This window comes from Sorghum bicolor, chromosome 3 (genome assembly GCF_000003195.3).
Source record: "Sorghum bicolor cultivar BTx623 chromosome 3, Sorghum_bicolor_NCBIv3, whole genome shotgun sequence".
NCBI lineage: Eukaryota > Viridiplantae > Streptophyta > Magnoliopsida > Poales > Poaceae > Sorghum > Sorghum bicolor.
In genome coordinates this window covers 66,692,661-66,715,584 of record NC_012872.2, presented here as the reverse complement: position 1 = coordinate 66,715,584, position 22,924 = coordinate 66,692,661, and the positions used below count along the sequence as shown (strand labels likewise).

At 47.4% G+C, this 22,924-nt stretch overlaps 3 protein-coding genes across 12 annotated transcripts; 2 read left to right on the top strand and 1 right to left on the bottom strand.

Annotated features, from left to right (window-relative positions):
- Nucleotides 1,636-8,195, top strand: LOC8057757 (interactor of constitutive active ROPs 2, chloroplastic). 6 transcript variants are annotated; one of them, XM_021457029.1, is made up of 6 exons: nucleotides 1,636-1,780; nucleotides 1,877-2,153; nucleotides 2,504-2,623; nucleotides 3,521-3,639; nucleotides 4,995-5,133; nucleotides 6,509-8,195. In XM_021457029.1, exons 4-6 carry the CDS (start codon nucleotides 3,617-3,619, stop codon nucleotides 7,853-7,855), a joined length of 1,509 nt encoding a protein of 502 aa, XP_021312704.1. In that variant the 5' UTR covers nucleotides 1,636-1,780; nucleotides 1,877-2,153; nucleotides 2,504-2,623; nucleotides 3,521-3,616; the 3' UTR covers nucleotides 7,856-8,195. The 6 variants fall into 6 exon arrangements, with proteins under 6 accessions (XP_021312704.1, XP_021312705.1, XP_021312702.1 ...); XM_021457030.1 differs by lacking the exon at nucleotides 2,504-2,623 and having other exon boundaries at nucleotides 1,877-2,148; XM_021457027.1 differs by lacking the exon at nucleotides 2,504-2,623.
- Nucleotides 8,911-11,425, bottom strand: LOC8057756. Its single transcript, XM_002456546.2, has 3 exons — nucleotides 11,122-11,425; nucleotides 10,712-10,784; nucleotides 8,911-9,251 (listed from the first exon to the last, which is right to left on the bottom strand). Exons 1-3 carry the CDS (start codon nucleotides 11,216-11,218, stop codon nucleotides 9,185-9,187), a joined length of 237 nt encoding a protein of 78 aa, XP_002456591.1. The 5' UTR covers nucleotides 11,219-11,425; the 3' UTR covers nucleotides 8,911-9,184.
- LOC110433920 (protein IQ-DOMAIN 1-like) lies at nucleotides 16,307-20,357 on the top strand. Of its 5 annotated transcripts, XM_021457034.1 has the most exons (8): nucleotides 16,329-16,570; nucleotides 16,729-16,827; nucleotides 17,001-17,083; nucleotides 17,693-17,805; nucleotides 17,890-18,264; nucleotides 18,779-19,000; nucleotides 19,178-19,297; nucleotides 19,441-20,357. In XM_021457034.1, exons 4-8 carry the CDS (start codon nucleotides 17,728-17,730, stop codon nucleotides 20,140-20,142), a joined length of 1,497 nt encoding a protein of 498 aa, XP_021312709.1. In that variant the 5' UTR covers nucleotides 16,329-16,570; nucleotides 16,729-16,827; nucleotides 17,001-17,083; nucleotides 17,693-17,727; the 3' UTR covers nucleotides 20,143-20,357. The 5 variants fall into 5 exon arrangements, with proteins under 5 accessions (XP_021312710.1, XP_021312707.1, XP_021312709.1 ...); XM_021457031.1 differs by lacking the exon at nucleotides 17,001-17,083 and having other exon boundaries at nucleotides 16,330-16,570; XM_021457033.1 differs by lacking the exon at nucleotides 16,329-16,570 and having other exon boundaries at nucleotides 16,600-16,827.

Here is a 22,924-nt window from a genome sequence, read left to right as displayed (position 1 = left end):
TATCTGTAACAGTAACTGTGTTTGCCGCTGCCAGCAGGAGTGTGTGTTGTAGGCAGTGCAAGACAGTGGTGGAACTGATGCACGACACAGTGAAACGTTACTACTCGGATGCACCAACACTCACGAAAGCGCGGGAGTGGGAGTTTGCTATGAGGCCCTTTGGCATGGTTCGTCGTGGCTCTGGCTCTTCTCGACACCAGGATGAAGTTATCGTGCAACCACTCACGTTCTGGAAGCGTGCCACCTGTTGTTTACCTCATATCTGCCTCCTCCCCAACCCATTTCTCCTTTCTCATGCCTCTCCTCAACGGCCCTCTCCCTCACCAACGACCATTGCCCCGACGCGGCCGCGCAAAGGTTTCGCCGGAGCCCCACGGTTGTAGCCGTGATGCCGCCAAATTCTCCTCCCTCATCCCACAGTAGCCCTCTCCCTCACCAACGACCATGGCCCTCTACGCCCTTCCTGACACGGCTGCCTCCACCACCGCCAATGCCCCTAACTACCCAGCTACCTTCCCTATCACCTAGTCGCCTTGCCTCCCCCCGGCTGTCGCCTTCGATGTCCGTTAGAGTTTGCAGGAGTTAGGAATAAGAGGGAGAGAAATTGGAGAAAGAGAGGGCACGATTATGAGGAGATGAACTTACCTCAAATCCTAACTCCGGTCTCTAATGCTAGTGAAACGCTCGCCAGAACCCTAGCCACTGACATAGGCGCGGTCAAGCGCAAGTGCGTCACGCATCGTCCATGAGCCGGCTCACGTCACACACTCACATGCCCCGTCGTGTAAAAGCTTTTGCGCAACCGTATATGGCACCATAGAAGTTTCAAGTAAAAAAAATAAAAGAGCTCGTAAAATCAGTTGTCTTCACGAGTTTTGTGAAGAGCCACTGCTACCGCCACAAGCTATGCGAAAAAAGATCCTTAGCATTTTTTAGGAAAAAAATATTTATGAGATCTGCATATCTTTGCATTTAATAGAAAAAATAGTTTTTTACGGTAGAAAAATTAGTTTTGTTAGAAGATGCGCTTGGTTTTGGCGGCGTACAAGTTTGTGCATAAGATATTCAAATCAGTAAACAGCCCGGAATCCAGCTTTATTTGAATAGCAATCTCCCTTTTTTCAATTGAACTACGCGACCAAATTTACTTGATCTGGTTTCAATTCACAGCTCTCCCTCTTTTCAGATCACCAACAGATCAAGGCCTTGTAATTCTAATATTTTTACAAAATAGATACCGTAGTATTTTCGTTTGTATTTGACAAATATTATCCAATCAAGAAATAACTAAGCTAAAAAAAATTCATCTCATAAATTACAGTAAACTATACAATTAATTATTTATTTTATATATATTTAATGTTTCATGTATGTGCTATAAAATTATGATAGAGAATGTGAAAAATTTTGCTAAATTTTTTAAAACTAAACAAGCCCCAAGCGAGGCCGATACTCCTCTGAATTCTGAACGTCTCTCTGTTTCACGTGACCAGAGCGAGGAGAGCGTCGGAGCCGATCGCCGCTCCACTGACAGCGGAGGCGCTGCGAAAACACGCCCTTTTGGTCTCGATCATGCGGTTGCCACGTGCTTCGTTACAGCGCTATACGCCTTTTTCCGTACTTCATCAAAACAAAGCATCATCGGTCATCGAGTGGACAACACGGGGTGATCATCATTATCCGAGATCAGCGATCGACGTCCGAGCCCCCAACGGCAACATCAGGATCAGGGGGGGCGTTGAAACAACTCCTGGCAAAAATATTTGCCGAAAATCATCAGGTACGGATACGACGATCTCATTTTTCATTTGATTTTCTAGCACGGAGCGGGAGACCGAGCACACCGAAATGATTGTTCCTCATCTCGCATCCGCAGCCGGGGCAGCCTTCTCTCAGAAATCCTGACTAGCCTGCTGTCTGCTTTCCTATACTGCTTACTTAAAGAAGAAGAAGAAGATGGCATCCCACTCCCCCCTGTGCAGGTGCAGCGCAGATGCATTCTCTCCACAGCTCCGTCCCCTTCGGGCAATGGCTCCGCGGACTCGGAGTCGGAGCATGAGATGAAGGCCAAGGTCAAGCAACGGAGACCCGGAGAGGAGACGGAAGGCATCCTCGTCGTCGCCGTGCAGCACAGCAAGTCCTGGATAGGTGAGGTGAGGCTGTTTCTTCTTCCACTTGCCGTGTCCTCACTCAGTGACTCTCCATCACATCATGGGCGGTTGCGCTATGCAAGCATGCATGACCGTGGATCCAATCAATCAGGCACCGACCGAATGCTCGCGTCGCTACCACTACCACCTCCTCTGTTCTGTTGGAACTGGTCCAGGAGTTCATAGCTCTCGTTTCGTTTGCATGCATTTCTCGTTGGAGGAACCATCTCCGCTCCGCTTCCTCACACAACACAAACCTGTCAAAGTCTAGCACCTACTACCCTGCTGCCTGGTCTATTAGTAGCTCACAGTATCTTACAGCTTACTCCTACTGCTACTACTTATCTACCCAGGCACGAACAAGCTGTAAAGCCTTGGATCATCTCCAAGCCTTTGTCTCATCGCCTCCACTCATCCCAAGGCCCCCACCCCACAGCTCATGCGCGTGGCTATCAAGAGTTAGTTATCCGGAGGTACGTAAGATAGCATTGCAAAGCAAGACCAACACGCGTGTCTCTTCTTCTGGCTTCTGCCTGCTGTTGCGCTTCATTCTGCTATCAATCAATCGAAAAAAAAAGAGGTTGCTCTGTATCCGGGCGTGGTTTTCGTTCTGTTAAGGCTCCAACTACTTATGCACCACGCGCATGATTCCAGGCAAGCAGCGCAGCGGGGCGTCTGCTGAGTGTGGGCGGCGCCGCTACTGCTTTTTGTGTGGGCGCGTTGAGTGAGTGCAAAGACTAAGCGAGATCGAGAGCGAACAAAAGGGGGAGCCGTGGAGTGGTGGGTTCTTGCTTGCTTCAGGCCTACCTTTCGGCAGCCTTAAGCTTGGTGGTTGTAGTGGCGCGCGTATAATGCGTTTATCCTCCACCAAAGGACCGACCGGACCATCCTTGTAGTATCCATCCATGTAGCTGCAGTAGGCCTCTACTTAGTAGCGGAGATCATGAGCTGCAGAGAGCCAAGGCATCGCCCGTGGCAAAGCTTAAAGAAACCTCACCTCACCATGTGTCCCCCGGTTTAAGGATGTCAATTGTTTAGAAAACCACACGGCTGTCGCTGTCCCTGTCGACGTCGCTGGCTAAGTGGTTGGAGGACTGACTAGTTAGTGCCAGATTAGCCGGGCAAGCCAGCAGCAGCCGATTCCTCCGTGTTGTCCATTATTTAGTTGCTTTGCGCGCGTGCAGACAGAGCGAGCTAGCCTATAGGCTATCTATAGCGAGCTCCGCCGTCGCCATTGCTAGACACCTTAGCTTAGCTCGCTCGCCGGCCTCTCGCATCAGTCTCTTTCCTGCCTGCCGCCCCGCGCTCGTCCATGACAAAAGCGAGCGGGAGCTAGCTGACAGCCGCTTTCGTCTTTTGTCCTGTCGCAGGCAAGCATTCCTCTTGGTCTTGGAGGCGTGGTGGTAGCCGGTAGCTTGTGCTCTGTGCCACCGAGCTCCCGCGGCCTCCGGAAATAAAGATTCGTCATGCAGGCGGCGGCCAAGACAAGGTTTGTTCATGTTCAGTTTCATCCCCTTCCATGCTAAATTCCATGTGCGGTCTGATGATTGCTGCATAGTATGCATTTTTTTTTCTTGTTTATTTATTTCTCTCTGCGTCAATCTTGCCGATGTTCATTAGATTCTCCTCTCCAAGTCAATGTCCGTGCTTCTCTCTCTCCTCTGCTCTTCGCTCTTCAGTTTGGCCATTAGCCCATGTTCCACTCTATTGGAGGTTGGAGCACGCACGAGTTAATCGCCTACTCTATGACTGTACACGCCTCACGAAAGTGCAGGGAGAACTGTTCATCCATTCATGTTCGGACCTCGGCTCAGTGGTGGCGGCAAAGCAACAGAGGCTCCCACAGCTGCAGTCACAGGCTCACTCACAGCTGCAGCGCCGATTTTACACGCGGCTAAGCTAGCAAGGTTTGAGATGGAGTTATGCGACTGGGCGGCTCTAAACTAATGCTTTCCTCCTCATCACCATATGTGTCTGTCCCCTCCTTTCCCATTTATTTTTTACCTTTTCATGGAGCCGAGCGAGGAGGAAGCGGCCAAGTTTTCAAATCACGGCCGCATGTGACCGTGACTGTTCGCAGATAGCTCCATGCGCAAGGGGTGTCCCGTTCTTGAGCTCGGAGCCAAGGAGGACAGGCAGGTCCACTTGTTGCCTAACCAGCATCTGTAAAGCAAAGCCCCCTCTCCACCCCATCACACACTCTGCCCGCTCGGCCTTTTGATCCCCCCGCCCGTGCTCACCTACGCGGCGGCGGAGGAGATTATGTTAAGCTAATGCCGCGGCCCCTTTCGTCGACTCCTGTCCCGGGTCTCGGCGTTGGCGTTGCTCCTCCCCTCCACTTCCTGTCGGCCTCTTGCGCTTTCCGGCCTCGGATTCTTTGTCGCGTGCCCCCATTGCATCTCGCTGCTGCTTCTTCTTCTTCTTCTTCGCTTTGCATCTGAGTTGAGCTGGAGCATCGATCCGCCTCGTCCTTCCGGACGCGGCTTCGGCTCGAATCCACCGCCCTTTAGTTTGGTTTCCAATCAGAGGCAGAGCTTCCAACCGGTTGTACTCGATTTGGATTTTGGAGCTGGAGTCTCCCCACAAAGCAAAAGCTTTCCTTTTTCTTCCTTCCCCTTTGCATTTGACATGAAGAGAGACGCTACAGTTTGCCTTCTGTTCTGAGCATGTTGTCCTTGAACAAAATGCATTTTCTCAAGTTGTATTCCAGCAGCAACAGCTCCAGGTAATGTGCTGCTCGGGGGGTGTGAGCTCGCCGCCTTGCCTTGCCTGTTCTTTGTAGTTTTTGAGGTCCTCGAATTCTTACCTGATGTTGTGGTTGGTTTTCTTTTGGCATGCGTGAAGGAATGGCTCCTTGGAACACCCCACCCGGACGTCCTCCCAGGGCAGCAACAAGGCCGGGCGGACGGCGAGGATGGCCGAGTCGCCCACCGGCCTCAGCCCCAAGGTCGACCGCCGCACGGCGGTGAGCGCCGAGAGAGAGGTAAATGGCGAAAACCCCCCTGTGTCTCTCTGCAGTTGCTCCATTTCAGAATGCTGTTAGATACAGTAATTTCGCCTGGCAGAAGATAAAGCAAGCTTCAGTGTTTCTGTGTGGTAGTGGTAGTACGTCGGTGCTATCATATCAGGGGCACCGTCCAATTAAGTTCGTGACAAGTCTTTGAAAGACTGTTAACTGCTCTTAAATGCGTCGAATTTCTATACCATTTCTCATGGTTCTTGTGATTAGACGGTACCGCTTATATCTGTAGTTTAGCTCTGATACTCTCACTCAATTAGGAGTGGTTGGGTCTCGGCGTCTCGCTTCTGTCTCTCATGATGGAGCAAACTGACAATTAGACTGAAACAGACAAGTATTAGGTACTAGCTAAGTGCCCAAATCAAATGGTCCAGAGATATTGAATGGCTAGCAAATCCGTGACATAATTGAAGCTGGTCCTCGTGTTGCTACCAAACTGGTGGATTAAGATAGCGGTACCAGTTCTGCTACCATCAGTGTCGCTGCAACCAACGGCAAAACAGGCGTATCTGATAGAACTGACTCAAGCCCTTGTTTGGGACCGGGACCAGGAACCGTAATTGACACCCGTGTTTTATTCTCAATCTGTACTGATTATGATCTTGAGAAGCACCCTGACAATAGGAAGGCTAATTTGGTAGTTGCACTTTTTAAACACTCCGATAGTTAGGCTATCAATCATTTTCTCGTACAGAAAACTAATCAAAATTATCAACTAGCATTTGGTTGCAAGATTATCACCGACATTTGAACAGCTACATGTTCTTTTTTCTGGATATACTGGAGATGAGTTAGACAGTTAACACAACAACAGCATTTCTCATGTCCACTGCATTGGTTAAGCTCGCCAGCGTCTCCCTTAAAAAAAAGAGACTTGCTCAATTCAGGTGTCTTGAATTTTAGCTGCTTTGATCCTTTCAAGCCACTGTTATTGCATATATTTATACTGAATTTATAGGTTTAGTTCGTTGCAATTTATGTAGGCGTAATTTGCAATTAAAGGTTTTGAGAATAGAAAACTGGTTAGATAAAACCACAAACTCGACGAAATGTAATCCGTGCTGGCACAAAGACAATCAACAATTTACAAATGTTTCTATAGTTAGATAAATCACAAAATTAACAATTTACTGTCCTAGTTGGTTTCTACAACAGTGTTGTTTGAAATCATATTAAAGTTCCTGCAATACGGGAGAAGTGAAAAAAATAAAAACTGTCACTGTGGAAATCAAACCACCAGCGGTTTTTCAAACGGGGCTTCAGGAGTAGTACAGTACTAACACTACCATCAGTGATCTTGTCGGCATTAATTTGTCCTTGTGTGCAATGAAATCACCAGAAAAGGAGGCCACCGACGACGAAGCTGTCGGAGCTGGAGTCCCAGCTGTCGCAGCTGCAAGACGAGCTCAAGAGGGCCAAGGAGCAGCTCCATTCCTCCGAGCTCTCCAGGAAGCGGGCCCTGCAGGAGGCCGACGACGCCAAGGCGCAGGCCGCCGCGGCGTCCGCGCAGGCGCGCGACTCCGAGGCGCAGCTCGCCGAGCTCTCGTCGGCCGAGGAGGCCCGCCTCCTGGAGCTGCGTCGCCTGTCTCAGGAGCGCGACCGCTCGTGGCAGTCGGAGCTGGAGGCCATGCAGAAGCAGCACGCCGCGGACTCGACCGCGCTGGCCGCGGCGATGGGCGAGGTGCACCGCCTCCGCGTCCAGCTCGCCGCCGCGGCGCGCGCCGACCGCCGGCAGGACGTGGTGGAGGCGCTGGCCACCATCGACGAGCTCAGGGTGAAGCTCAAGGCGAGCGAGGAGGCCGAGGCGCAGGCGCGCGCCATGCACGAGGAGTGCAAGCAGCAGCTGGAGGCGAGCCGGGCCACCATCGACTCGCTGCTCACCGACGGGTCCAAGCTGATGGACTCGTTCAGCCTCGTGGTGAAGGAGCTCGAGGAGTCGCGTGCCAAGGTCAAGACTCTCGAGGACGAGATCGCGGAGACGTCGTCGAAGGCCGCAAGCGACCGTTGCAACTGCTCGGGCTCGGAGTCGGAGGCCGCTGAGCTGAGGGCGGAGCTGGAGGCCGCGGAGGCTAGGTACCAGGAAGAGAAGATCCTTAGCACCGTCGAGACGCAGTGCGCGTACGAGCTCATGGACCAGATAAAGACGGAGTCCGACCTGCGGCACGGCAAGCTCGCGGCGGCGCTCGAGGGCGCAAAGTCCGAGGTCATCTTCCTCAAGGCGAGTCTGTTCGACAAGGAATCCGAGCTACGGAGCGCGCTGGACGCGAACAAGAAGCTACAAGAGGAGACGAGAAGAGACAGCTCGGCCGACGCGCTGAAGAAGCAGCTGCAGGGCGCGCTGCACGAGAATGGGCAGCTGAAGCAGGAGCTGCGTCAGTACGAGTCCGAGAAGGGCTCCGCAACCGCGAGGACGGCGGAGGCCGAGGCGGCCGAGGCGGCGAAGAAGGGCGAGATGGAAACCGAGCTGCGTCGCCTCCGGGTGCAGGCCGAGCAGTGGCGGAAGGCCGCGGAGACAGCCATGGCGCTGCTGACGGTTGGCAAGGGCGGGAACGGCAAGGTCGTGGAGCGGAGCGAGTCGTGGGAGGGCGGCAAGTACGCGGGCCTCTGCGAGGAATTGGACGACGACGCGGCCGCCAGGAAGAACGGCAACGTGCTCAGGAGGATCAGCGGCATGTGGAAGAAATGAGGGTGATCGGACAGCGGAGCGGTGGCCGGCGGCCGCGGCCGCGGCGAGGGTTGTACTACTCTGTAGGGAGCCCTGGGTCTCTCTGGTGTAATTGTTTTGCCGGTTCTTGTGGTGTAAAAATGAAACATAGTAGAGTGATGTACTGGTTGGGGGTAAACGTGCTCATAGCTGTATTATACAACGTGGTATATGGAGGACGAACAATTCGTCCGGGTGTGACAGGGTTGTGGTAGGTCTCCTATGGTTGCATCCGACAGTGTCTAGTCATGAAGAATTCGAATTTGATACTTCTTGTTTTCTTTTTTTTAAAAAAAAGGGAAGTTCGGTTGATTCCTAACCACATTGGTCCACTGTTTTTCATTTTCGGAATGACAGGGGATCTATCTTGATTAATATGGCGCTCGTTTCGGATCTTTGATCTTTCATTTCAGTTGGTAGCGTGCAAGCAAATGAGTATTTCAGCCCAGTTTATGTGGCATCTCAGCCCATTCCACGGTCCAATTGGCAACTTTTTACGGTCCAGTTGGTATGCACAAAACGGTCCAACGTTTACCAGAAGCATATGACGATTACCAATTTGATTTATTTCCAACGCAGCGGTGCCGCCACGAACTACGTGACGATTACATACACCATACTAAAAATGCAGCTCGGTGTTCCGCTTTGGCTCAATAAAAAACAAACAAGCCATTATTGTTCTTCATCATTTCATTTCATGATTCATCACCCATCAGTATGCTCCTAACCTCCTGTACATCAGAGCAATCGAAGCCTCATGTCGGGGCCTAGTTGGAGCAATTGACACAGACGAGTCTATCAGTGCAACTAGGCTGCTAACCCACCTCAGTAGCCTTGCACTGCAGTAACAGTGATTAAGTATAGAGTTCAACATAAAGCTTAACTTGCTGGGAAGGCAGGCAATTCACTTTATATTTAGCACCCCTCTTCACGTGGATGCTACTTCAGGCCTCAGGGTGGAATAGTAACTCAAAACCTCTGGCTCTATACTATGTTAAATTACATGCATCGACCAGTTTGATCCAAAAAAAGAAAACTGATGAGAAGGCAGACAATTCATGTGACTCCATGATCATAAACATGAGTAACAAAACATAATACCAAGAAAATGAATTAATTACAGTAGAGCTCAGGATGCGATATCGTGCACTCAAACCTTTGTTACACATAGTACTGAAAATAAAGAATAACAGCAAGACTCTTACATATTGGACTACATCATACACATCATTACAGCACTAAGTTTGTGAGAACCTTATTCAGATTCCAGAACCAGCAGATTTCACTGCTTCTGTGTTCTGCACTGAAGGCTCATGAGGAGGGCATGCCAATTCCCATGCCGTAATCTGCGCATTGGAAAATCCGTGCCTTCAGGTGGCTGAAAGTGGTTCATTAGAAAGCAGTTAGAAACAAAAGGGTTCAGTAGCATGACCACATAAAGAAAGGTTTAGGAGTTCCTAATATGATTAGTAAAAAAACATGGGCAAGTGACTGCAGACTGAAAAGCAACAAAATGACCCACAATTCTGTTTCAAAAAAGACAAGACCCACAATGAGGTGAGAAGTGGGTTTGTAATTGTAACTATCAACCAGCTACTTCTTTATTGGGCCGTTATACTAGTTTCCTTGGGAGACCTTTTTTCTTCTTCTTTTTCAGTGTTATAACCCCTCTGATATCCTAGTGACTTGTGGTTATTTGTAAGGGCCATTAAGGAACCATTTCCTTGATCTCTCTTTATTATATGATACACAGCTCTCACGCGTTTCAAAAAAGAATAATTAAGCTGCACTTAGTTAGCATTTCACAAAAAATGAAACCTTGACATTTGTATAGCAAACTAGATTATGATTTACATTTTTAACTATCCATCCGAAACATAGCTCCAAGATGCTTATGGATAAGAACATTTAGTAAGGGCACTCACAATGCAGACTCTATCATAGAGTCTAAAGTTATTTATTACCTCGAACAATGTGGACTTAGAGTCTAAATAAGACTTGGAGTCTTATTTTTTCTACCTCTTTCTTCAATAAATATGCTGCCACATCGGCAAAATACCATAAATAATATGTAATTAATTGTCTTAGACTCTGTGATAGAGTCTTGCATTGTGAGTGTCCTAATGTGCCGGAAAAAAATGGTATAAGCAAAGATGGAATATCCTAATTCCTAAGTCACGATAAAGTTTAAAACAATGAATCCACATCATCTGCTGCTTAAAAAGAACACTAAAGGATAAACTCTATTTTACAAAGAAGTAACACGTTTTTCAGCAAACATTTTTCTATGAGATGAATTCAACTAACTGCTGCACTCAACAACCAAAATCCACGCTTATAATGTTGAAAATCAGTTATCAATTAACCTGCAAGAAATAGAGATACACATTCCTGGATCATAATGCATTTTGTTTCAACAACCTGCATTGTGACAGAGTGCTGTTGGAATATTTACCATCAATCTCTGAAAATATTTATCTAAATTCACTGCTGAATTACACTATCACTGTCCAAATGTTCTAAAATGCTTGGCTGAGTTAGAGCCTTAGAGCTTGCTCATTCCAACTTCCAAGTTCTAAATAGTGTGGTTAATTTCAGCGCACTGAACTTTTGCCAACAGAACTGAAGCAGCTCCTTCATTCATACTGTTTTTTCTAATAAAACTGATTTAGCAAAACTAGGAACCTATTTCCCAATAAGAAAGACTCGGCTAGAGCCCAGATAACATAAACAAGGAAAATATCAGACACCATATTGCAGTTTTCAGACTTAATAGGACAAGTTTCTGTTCCCCACTTCTGAACAAAAATGTAATCAACACTCTATTTGTTTGCATACCTTTCGAAGACGTCAGTGGCGAAGCGGGATCCGTTGAAGCAGATGAACCAGAGCAGGATCAGCACCAATATGTCTACTCTAGTTAAAGGGAGAACATTTCAATAACAGTAACATAAACTCCAGTTACTTCGAAAGGAACACCGAATCAGAAACCTCGACCAACAAATTCGAAGAAATGCTGGTAACCCACGTGGGGAATCAACGGATTGCCTGGCCGATAAAAACATTTCCCGCAAGAACGAATCCAACAAGTGCCCACCCAAACCTAAGCCCTGTCGAGACAGAGATACCCAGAATCAGACGCGGATCTAAGATAAGCCCCTAGTTGATGACGGTGTCGAGCGAAGCAAGGTCGGAATTTGTAAGGTAATAAAGAAACTGAATCCGATCGAGTCGCGGCGGAAGGATACTGAATAGGCAGCGCTCCCACCAATCGAGCATGTATAGGCCCATGGTGACGTTGTAGAGGTGGATCTTCTTGCCAACCCAGCTCATCTCGCCGGCCATCTCCTCTGCAGGGTTCTTCCTCCTTACGGAGCGCTTAGCCCTTTCGGATTCGGGAGCGCCTGTGTTCCTCTGGTTCTAGCTGAATTTCTGAACTCTGAATCGATGCTGCTCTGTCGGGGATACGAAGGTTGTCGTTTATAAAGAACACAAAGAAAGGAAAAGCCCGACCGATTCAGTGACGTTTTTGGGCCACCCGGTCAGATTTGAAGTCATCGTCAGCCTTGGTCTAGTTTGGCCGCCTAGTGCACCTGACATTTTCCAACTAGTACAGCACGAACTCGTACCGGGTCCCACATGAGAAGGTAGGAGTACTGGCAACTGGCATCCACATTGGTACTACGTATTGGTAGCACGCGTCATGAGGGTAGCCGTACCCTGCACATAGTGCATACTGAAAAGCGTCCTGTAAGCTGTATTCACCGTTCACCAAAATGCCGTTTAATAAACGGTAGTAGATGAGATCCAACCAGATCATTGAGTAGGTCCTAAATGGTAGTGATTGGAGCAGTTAAATCCGTTTGAACCATCTAAAACGGTGTATACAACCTAAACGGAATAGACTTAAATGTGATTAAACATGTAAAACGATTGCAATACTCCACTGTTTAATCAATAAGACAATTACAATTACCATATTGACACTCGGCTAATTAGAATTGTAAATACATAAGATGGACTGTGGTATATTTTCATTTCCAAAACAATTGTGTTTGCTAGAATTCATATTTTCTTACATATACATAGATGTGCATATATAAATTTTACATGCATACGTATTTATATTTTAGTGGTATTATATAAAGCCAATTAAATAGTTTAACTCCATTTAAATATTGTTAAACAGTGTAAAAATAAAAAAAAACAAAGGGCAACTTACGGTTTACCATTTAACGTTTAGGATAACATTGGTCGCAGCTGAGGATTTTGGACCCCTAAAACAATACATAGGCAACGGATAATCAAGAGCACCGACCGAAGGCGTTGGCATAACTTTGGCCTCCTATGATATGCTCTTCTTAGGGCGCCTCTAATGGCCTTTACAAATCGCCAGCTTGGATCAAATAAATATGAAAGAAACCTAAAGTATCATGAGAGGATAGCAAAAAGGAGGAGAGAGTAGTGACACAGATTTATTTTAGAGTATCACGAAAGAAATATATGTGACAATATTTTGCAAAGAAGGAAATGATACTCTAGTATTTATTTTAGAGTTGGAGAAAAAAAGGTGTAACAAAGCCCCCTGTGACAATATTTTGCAAAAGAAGAAAATGATACTCTAGTATTATCTTTTAGGTAATACAGTATTTTATCAAACATACTAAACACATTGACGTCTTGCTATTCTAACCGTTGCAAAGATAGGACAGCTGAAGGGATGGGGATTTCAAGCTAGAAATAAACATTATTGTACTACATTATGAGCTTGTTGCGTCTTTAGAACATTTCTACTATTTTTCATTTATACTATTCTTGTGATACGCTATCTAAAACATTGGAGGGTGAAATATTAGTGTTTGTTATGTCATTGTCACCCTATCCCTATTTTGTTCAACGTGAGATCACATCCATTTATTCCTCGAACTTATCGGAACTTTTTTTTTCTTCCATACTATTAGTATCAAGTTAGGATCTGAGCATCCGGAGGAGGCCAAATGTACCATCCCTCGGGGGCAATCATCACAGTTTTTCAATTCTAATCAGACCATCGCTTGTAATCCGTACGTTTTCTGCTAGCTAGTAGTGTTTTTCTCTTACAATAAACAAATCAGTGAACAATATTTTTAGTTCTTAGACAAGCGAACAGACTCATATTTGTGGTACTGTTAACAATTCAGATCTGATTGTCCGGAGGAGGCCAAATGTATCATTCCTGGGGGGCAATCATCACAGTTTCCCAATTCTAATCAAACTGTCTTTGCGGTACTGTTAACAATTCAGATCAGCAGTCCCTAGGACAGCAGCATGTGCGCCAACAACACCAACCTCTCCAGGAAAAGGAGCTCGTTCACTGATCACTTGATCGGATATGGCTGTAGTAGGGCCTTGTTTAGTTCCAAATTTTTTGGCAAAATGAGCACTGTAGTAATTTCGTTTGTATTTGACAAATATTATTCAATTATGGACTAACTAGGCTCAAAAGATTCATCTCGTCAATTCCGACTAAACTGTGCAATTAGTTTTTATTTTTATCTATATTTAATACTCCATGCATACGTCTAAAGATTCAATGTGACAGGGAATCTGAAAAATTTTGCAAAATTTTTGGAAACTAAACAAGACCTAGATAAATAGGGTAGCGAGCGTAGGGGCATCAGAGAATGGATGTGGTGTGAGACCACGTTCCGCCATCAGAAATGGCGCGCCACTACAAATTGTTTGCTGACGGGGCGCCTCGATCCACATGGATCGATAGAACGCAGCCGAACAGGACGTTGCACTGGCGTGGGAGTGGAAACAGGGCGCATGACGACGCATTTCGTGCCTTCGCTTCCGCTCCTGTATCCTCCTCCTGCAAAGGCTGCAAGGTCGTTGGGTGTGGCAGCATGAGAGGCCAGCCCCGGCCCGGCGGCCCGGGCAAGCGACCTGTCGCTAGGAGGGAAATGGGTCAGCTCGGACGGTCGGACCACGGGTTGATTTAAATTACTAGCTAAAATCATAATGGATATTATGTGCCGATCCAAAATACTGTCACTCTACTTTAGTATTCATATATGTACACAGCATGGGCTTTAAATTACTAGTTAAAATCCTAATGGATATTATGTGCGGATCCAAAATGTTTATTATTCATATATGTACACAGCATATGGGTCATACACTGAACAACTAATTAGGCGTAATTACTATACTCATGAAATCCATGTGCTTATAATTTTATAGAACTCCCAACCAGTGCACAACCAATGCCATCCTCGTGGTGATGGCCCAAGTTGACCTTAACAATGCTGCATGAGCTTAACAAATTCTGCATCGGGTCACAATTTTTTTATTGAACCTCAGTAATTGGGTTGAATACGAACGTGTGAGCTTTGAGTGAAAGATGATTCATAATGGGCACAAACATGTGAATAAGGATCGAGACTTGGTATCATCAGGGTAGATGATGATGCAACAATCTTCTTAAGAGTTGAGATTACATGTTACGAAACCAATCCTCAACCTAGGTTAACCGATGGGTCACTAGGGCAATACCGTTGCGGCCACGTCAAAACTGCAGCACCGAATTCGTCCATCACCCTTGCGGTGGGTTTTTAGCGTCAAAATGAACTAGGATACGACGGCGAGGCTGTAACCGTCGCAGCAAACCAAACACGCACAAAAAATGTGGTGTGTGATAGAAAGACAGGATCTACTAGCAGTATATCGAGTCGGGATACTAGATACAAATAAAGACATCGGTACATATACACGCAGTAGATCTATTACATCGAAATAGAATTAAAGAGACACATAGATCTGGGAGTTTAGGTTTCGACCGTCAGCGGCGGGAGCAGATCCGGAGGCGTCCATGGCGAGGGTGTTGAGGTTGCGGCGATGTAGATCACGGCGACCTTCGGGCCTCCAGCGGCACTGCCCAACGACGGCGGAGAAAGGAGATGGCGCAGTGGTGCTTCCCGACGCCACTGCGTAAGACGATCGGATGGCCTAGGGTTTGTCGAGTGGGTGACGAACTTAGGTTAGCGTGTCTGCGGCCCCCACTCCTGTTTATATATAGCGCAGCGCGTCGGGGGCCCACCAACCATGGATCGGTTGGGCGCCCCCGATGAGGACGCGATCCAGAGGGAAAAGGCCCCAGCCGTTGGGTTGGGTCTGAGATCAATCTAACAGTGTGGTGCAACAAGGTAAGACCGCAAACTAAACGCACCCTAGATCTAACTCCATGGATCCGTTTCAACCTTACGGTTACGGCTCATTGGCTTTGTTGTAGGCGGGTGAGCTAACACCTCAATAGCATTGATCGACCGCCGTTGCCACCGTTACCTCCGCTGCCCTGCCTCGCCGCCCCCGTCGTTCCTACCTCCGCTGCCGTGGGGAAAGGTAGCTGGGCGACTTGCCTCATTGCCCAATCTGGCATTCGGCACGTGCGAGAGCACCAGGAACCGAGGGCAACACAAGGATGCCCATGGCCACTAGCCCCCCCGTGGCGTGGCCTCCACCGAGTTGGCAAGATCCAGCATCCAGGACAGAGGACACCACGACCGCGAGGGGCTGGCGCGCGTAAAAAAAAAAAACACACAGGCGAACGGATCTCATCTCGCAGGTCGCAGCCTCTCCGTTGCACTGACACCAACGCTATTCTAATTTCTAATCATAGGGAGTATGATGTGCCATTGCCAGCCGTTCCATCGCCTTTGCCCTTTGGCCTTTGCTCTCGTCTCCACTCTCCAAAGCATGGGCCTATCTGCCTATGGGAGTAAAGAATGGCTGGCAGGCAGGCAAAAAAAACAGCAAAAGATAGTACTGTAGCCTGTATACAAAAGGCCAGCAGCGTTTCACTGGTCACTGCATCGTCAACAGATAAAAGCTGTAAAAAACGGCCGAGCGAAGCCTTTCCAGGCCTTTTCCAACCTTGGAACGTTTAATGACGGAGTCACCGAGGTGTAAATGGCCCCATTTAACACGGGCATTTAACGGGATCAAGTTGGAACGGCGGGTGGACCCCTCTAACCTAAGCTAACAGCGTCAATTACATGTGGGCCTTGCAGTTAGTACCGGTGGGCGCCGCTGGGTGCTACTCCTCCTACTTCCGTAGTACCTGCTCTACGGTTGCCCACTACGTACAGGGTGCCGGAGCAATCCCCGCGAAGATAGAAAGACCCGCGTCCGTCCATGACGTGTGGGCCACCAGCCGGTTGGCCGGCTGCGGGAGCGGAGGCGCGGCGCGGGGCTGCAGCTACAGGCTGCAGCCTGCAAGGCCTGCAGCCCACAGCCACAGGCCAAAGCCAACGTCTCCTGCTCGTACCACCAGTCGTCGCCACTGGTAACGTCTTCTGCCGCGACTGGTCCGCGGCCGCGGTGGGGCCCAGCTGTCATGCCCGTCCCGCTGCCAATATATAAGAGGTGAGCAGGGACAGCGCCTTTCGGCTGGCACCCGGAGCGTGACCGTCACGAGGAGGGAGGAGATCGGGAACGGCTCGTCGCCGCCGCCGGGCCCCGCTCCTCACCGCACCCCACCTCCGGCTGCCCGCCTCCCTCGCCGCCGTGGTCCGCGGCCCGAAGGGCAGAGCGGGGCCACGCGCCCAGGCGGGGGTGAACAGGGCGGGACGGGGTCGCCGGCCGGGCGGTGGGGTGGGCGAATCGATTCTGCGTGCGCGGCTGGGCAAGCCGATAAAAGGGGGCGCCTTTGGACTGGTGAGGAAAGCGAGAGAAAAAAGGTTTTGGGCTGCTTGCCCTTGCCCTTCCACTTCCCATCCTCGCCTTCTACTTTCCTTTTCGCCCCCGGTTTATTTTTTTTTTCTTCGTCCTGGATGCGTTGGTCGCGTGTTTGATCTGACTATAAGCCGCCGTAGAGGAGGAGGAGGAGGAGGTGATATATGTTCGTGCGGTGGGCGGTGGCTTCCGAGGGCGACCAGAGTTAGGTCCTTGGCGCCTTCAGTGCGGTGAGGAAGGTGAGGGTCTCAGGGCTTTCTGTGGTTGCTTCACTAGCTTCGACGTGAAAGCTTGTCTTTCTCCCGGTAAATTGGGATCTTTTGGGGGGTTTCGCCCGCCCCGGTGTTTGATTCCTTTTGGTTGGCTTTTGCCTGAGGTTTTGTTTCGGGTTTTCCTGCCTGGTTTTGCGAAGCGATTGTGGAACAGGGGGTGCGGCGGGTGCTTCAGGCACAGGTGTTCGAGAGTCAGTCATCCCGTTTGTGTTTCGTCCTTCCGGTGAGTAATTCCCCGCTGAGCGCTTGATCGAAACGCCACACGAAGTGTGTCAAAACGCGCCTTTCTTCTTCGTTCTGTGAAGTTGCCTTTTATGGCGAAAAATTGTGCGTTGGTTCGAGAAGAACACGCCACACAGCTTGCCTGTAGGCTCAATTCCACATAGTTTGTGGTTTCTTCTGCTCGATTCAGTCAAATATTTGGTGTATCGTAATCCTGCTAGTTCGTGGTGAAGACGGGATTTTATTTCCTTTTTTTGGCTGTACGACATTTGAGTACTGGGAGCTGGGAAGCTGTTCCTGTTGTCGATTTGTGGTAGAACCGTACAACTTCTCTTCATTTCGCATATTCTCTGGTACTGGTATTATAACTTTCTTTTTTTAGAATTTTTATTACTCCTGGATGCATGAATTATGAGAGAGTCCAAGAACACTAAGTAGAACGTTTGATCCCTGGTTTATTACTACAGATTTTTTTTCCGTATTTTCCATCATGTTTTGGTTGCAGTTGCAAATATTAGATTCTGCTGGTCAAATATTTGGGTACAGCCTTTTTTTTAGTGGAGACATTCTGGCACCCCTTTGATCTGTTCTTGTACTTGCACGCTTGCAGCTAGACATTGAAGGCGCAGTAAAAGAACCCAAAGAATGGGTAAGAAAGGAAAGTGGTTTAGTGCGGTGAAGAAAGTCTTCAGCTCCTCTGGTACAGATGGAAAGGAAGCAAAGGTATGTCGAAATTCCCTATTCACAGGGTCATCTGTTCTTTCATTTCAATCTATATGACTTGTGGGCTTGTGGCTACTATGAAAGGCTGAGAAAGCAGACAAGTCAAAATCCAAGAGGAGATGGCCATTCGGAAAAACGAAGAAGCACTCCGAGCCTTCGATCTCAACGGTGGCAGGGACTGCTCCGGTAGCTCCGTTGCCATCACCACCACCAACTCAGCCCCACTCTCTGGAGATTAAAGATGTCAATCCACTTGAAACAGACAGTGAGCAGAACAAGCATGCCTACTCTGTTGCGCTTGCATCTGCTGTCGCTGCTGAAGCTGCAGCGGTTGCTGCCCAGGCTGCTGCGGAGGTTGTCCGCCTCACAGCAGTTACCACGGCTGCACCAAAAATGCCTGTTAGTTCAATGGAAGAACTTGCTGCCACCAAGATTCAGACTGCCTTCAGGGGTTATCTGGTAATTCATCTGCACTTGTAGGTCATTTACTACTTGCTTCTGTTATCTTGTTGATGTCATTGCACTAGCCCTATAGTAAGAAAATTCAGATCCTCTGATGACTGCTGTGGGTCACTGTCTTGAACTTATTAGCACTTGAGACTGCAAACTAACTTTTGGTTAATACTCGTATTTTGTAAGACATCTGATTTGGTTGGTAAAGCGTTGCTATCTAATTCATCATTGTGTCTCTTAATAATCTGTTGTTTTTAGAATACAGCCAAGATCTCACTTTGCTGGTCTCTTTCAAACATATATTTGCCTGATGTTTCCAATATTATGGTACTTAAATGAGATGCTGATGCTAATGTTACAGCTGAAAAAACAAGTTAAAGCGTGACTGAACATGATCTATTGAGAATACTTCCACTGATCTCATTGGATTCATTGACCAATATGTTATGCATGTTTCGTTATTTTTCTTTCTGTGATATTAATTGCTTACTAAATCTGCAAAAATAAATTTCATTTTTAGGCAAGGAGAGCATTGCGGGCACTAAGAGGGCTAGTTAGATTGAAGTCGCTTGTTGATGGAAATGCTGTCAAACGCCAAACCGCTCACACCTTGCAATGCACACAAACAATGACAAGAGTTCAAACTCAAATCTATTCTAGAAGGGTGAAGTTGGAGGAGGAGAAACAGGCTCTTCAAAGGCAGCTCCAATTGAAACATCAAAGAGAACTTGAGAAAATGAAGGTGAGCACACCATTTTGATGCAAGTCTCTAAACTACATTGATATCTATAGGAAAACAAAATAATGTTTTTCCTTTATCCCTATGTTTTGTACCATAATTTAGAACATAATGTTGCACTCAAGTAGAATAGGACAGTCCTGATATAAGAGATTTCTGACACTTAATTTTTCTTATCAGATTGATGAAGACTGGGATCACAGCCATCAATCCAAAGAGCAAATTGAGGCCAACCTTATGATGAAACAGGAAGCTGCAATGAGACGAGAAAGAGCCCTTGCATATGCATTTTCTCACCAGGCTAGTTGTCTCTTTTGTTTCTGTGGAGTTAGCATATTATTTTTCTTGTTTAGCTAGCTGGCCCAACTTCTGTTGCTACATTGATTTGTTCTATGCATGTAGCTCTGTTTCTCACTCTTTCGCCATTCTTTTTTCATATGCAGTGGAGGACTTCTGGTCGAACTATAACCCCTACTTTTACGGAACCTGGGAACCCTAACTGGGGCTGGAGCTGGATGGAACGCTGGATGACCGCTAGACCTTGGGAGAGCCGATTGGTGGCATCAGACAAGGATCCTAAAGAACGTGCTCTGACAAAGAATCCAAGCACCATTACTGTTCAAGCCGCATCTGTACCCCGTGCCATCTCAATCCAGAGACCAGCTACACCAAACAAGTCAAGCCGGCCACCAAGCCGGCAGTCACCTTCAACTCCACCATCGAAGGCCCCATCAACCTCAGGAAAGACCAGGCCAGCAAGTCCAAGGGGCAATTGGCTGTACAAGGAGGATGACCTGAGGAGCATCACAAGCATCCGCTCTGAGCGCCCAAGGAGGCAGAGCACAGGTGGAGGAGGCTCAGTCCGGGATGATGCAAGCCTGACGAGCACACCACCTCTCCCCAGTTACATGCAATCGACAGAGTCTGCAAGGGCGAAGTCTCGATACCGCAGTCTACTGACTGAGAAGCTTGAGGTTCCTGAGAGAGCACCTTTGGTCCACTCTGTTGTTAAGAAGCGCCTGTCGTTCCCTGTCGTCGATAAGCCAAGTGTTGTGCCGACAGATAAGCCAAAGGAAAGAGTGAGACGCCATTCAGATCCTCCGAAGGTCGATCCTGCAACACTGAAGGATGTCCCTGCTGCTTGATCAGGCCTTGTGATTTAGGTTTTGTGTTTTTTTTTTAACTCCGTGATGTATTATCTGAGTTAGGTTGTTTTACTCCTGTCATGTATGATCTGTCCGGGTTGATTTGAGATAATTCTAACTGTGTTTACAGACAATGCGTGATGCTAAATGTATGTGTGGTTGGCTTTCAATGTACGGATATGGCAATATTTGACTAGACTTTGTTAAGGTGCAAATACTACAGTCCATCTGTCCATTCCTAAGAGCCGTTATCGTTGGCATATCTCAATGGTCTTTAAATTTTCTTTTCTGAAGATGCTATGCGCACGGATATCAATCGAGGCACTTCACCAGTTCGGCAAGGGAGATTTTTTTAAAAAAAAGGCCCAAAAAACTGAAATATTAAAAAGAGCCTTTTTTTTAAGCCAAAGAAGTAAAGAACGTGGTGTGACTAGCTGGCATGGCCAAAAAACACTTGTCAGCTGAGTTACGCCATAGTGAATGGCGTGATTGTCTGATTGAGCATTTGAGCAGAGCAGGTGAGTTAAGCCAACACCGTTTGCATGAATCATTCGCTTGTATCCGGTATCATACTTCTTCTTGTAGTTTTAAATATTAAAAATCTTCTTGTAATACTACTAATAACCTCTTTAGCTTTAAAATAGACCAAAAAGTCTGAGAAAAATTATCTAAATTTATAGTTCGGATAGCATGCGTGTTTAGGTAAAATCCAAAGTTTCTTAAAACACATGCTCAAAGTTTAGTTTTAATTCAAAACTAAATTTAAAAGCATTCGAATTGAATGTGTCGAGTCACTAGTTACTACCATGACACCTAAGTGCTCTAAGGGTTGCTCTATGATATAGTCGATTCATTGCGATAGTATAAGCGGTTTGCTCCATTCAATTTCCTAAATCCTTGGCTCATTCATGGCATGCTCTTCTATTAGCATTATGCTTAATCTCTTGGCCAGGATTTCATATCCCTTATCATGTCATAAGCCATCCTGTATCAATATTTGCATGTTCAAATCTATCTATCCATGCTGCTATTAGAACATCTTTTCTTATCTCATAGATACACTTTCATTTTTTATATATCCACACCTACCTCTATCTTTCCACCATGTTCTCATGCAGATGGCAGGAAAGGGAAAGGGGAAGGCAATAAAGGAGCCTAGATAGAAGAAGGTCAAGACAAAGAGGCGCTGAGAGTGCATGGAGCAGGCCACCCTGGCCATGCTAGTTTGGGATTCAAGTCAGAGCCAAGGCAGCGGTCGAAGGATTTCAGAAAGATAGACCCGTATAACAACAACTGTTTGAGGAAAGTTAGTCGATGAAGACTAGCTGGACAGACATTCACCCAAGAGTAACTTGAGGAGATGAGACAATTCTACTCCAGACACTAGATCTCCACCTTAATTTGCTCCGGAGGAGTTGTCACTAACCGCTACCTGTCAGCGCCCTCGTACTAGAGGATGCTTAACAATGCCCTCTCTCTCTCTCTCTCTCTCTCTCTCTCTCTCTCTAGAGAGAGAGAGAGAGAGAGAGAGAGAGAGAGAGAGAGAGAGAGAGAGAGGCACAATAGGTTGAGCATACCAAGCAACCCTAGTACCCCAAAGTTCAATTTAGAGACTTCTAAGGCTTCACCATTAGGACAATCGAGAGTATTTGTTTTCGTGCCCCAGAGGTGTGGTTTCCTCGAGTCAAGGAGGAAGGCACCAGTAGCAAGTTTTGGACCGCCACTCATCTAAAGGAGGTACTGTGATAGGGGGATGACCCTAACCGACTAGAGGCATGTTGGTTGTATAGGGTTGGAGCGTGCAACAGGTACACCAATCTGGGGGCCCTTCAAGAGGCTTCAGGGCTTTGTTCACTTGTTCATCAAGGTGGATGGAATCGTAATACCATAGTACCTTGGGTTAGAGAGGGAGTATGTTCCCCAGTTTTTGCTAGAGATGGACCATAGAGGCTGTACAAAGAGATACCAAGGACAGACGTTGGAGTGGCCAAGTCAGACAGGAGTGTACAAAAGATTTCTATAAAGATGCTTGTTCCACCCGGTTCTGCGAGAGTTGGAGGCTCGTTCACTACACCAGCAGGTCAAGCAACCCTTCATCGATGGGTCTCTCTGCACGCCAGATCGTTTGCTACCAGAGGTGTACAACTGGTACGTCTTACACATTGCATTGCCCCTGGGGCTGGGGTTGGGGGCAACAAAGAGTCATTGATGAGTTTGCAGCAGTGGTTGCTTCTTTCACTCTGGACCAGAGAGCAATTCGAGTTCGTCGGCTTCTTTTTTAGTGAGAAAAAATGAGATTGAGAACATAGTTGCAGATGCGATCAGAATTGGACATAACTGGATTTACCCTTACCTGATGAGAGCTACTTGTTGAGTAGGATCACATATGCGAGCCACCAGGAGATCTACGAGGTGTCTACCCATGAGCTCCTCACTTACCTTAGTCCTTGAGGACAGGGAGAAACACACATAGGAGGACGGAACACTCATCGCGGCTGAGCATGGAGCTAGATTTGGAGGGATAGTTTGATTGACCTCGACTCGAGGACTGACACTGAGAACAATAAGAGCACTCTGAATGGAGAAACTACCTATAGAAACCACACCTCCAAATGCAGAACCTGGAGCCCTTGTCCAGCAGCAGACCCAGATGGCCCAGATGTTCACTTTAATTAGTGGCTGCATTGGCCATTGGACAGCTCTTCCGGGATGTAGTTGCAAAAAAAATTGCAAAATTGACGTTGTAACATTTTCGTTTGTATTCGCCAAACATTGTCCAATC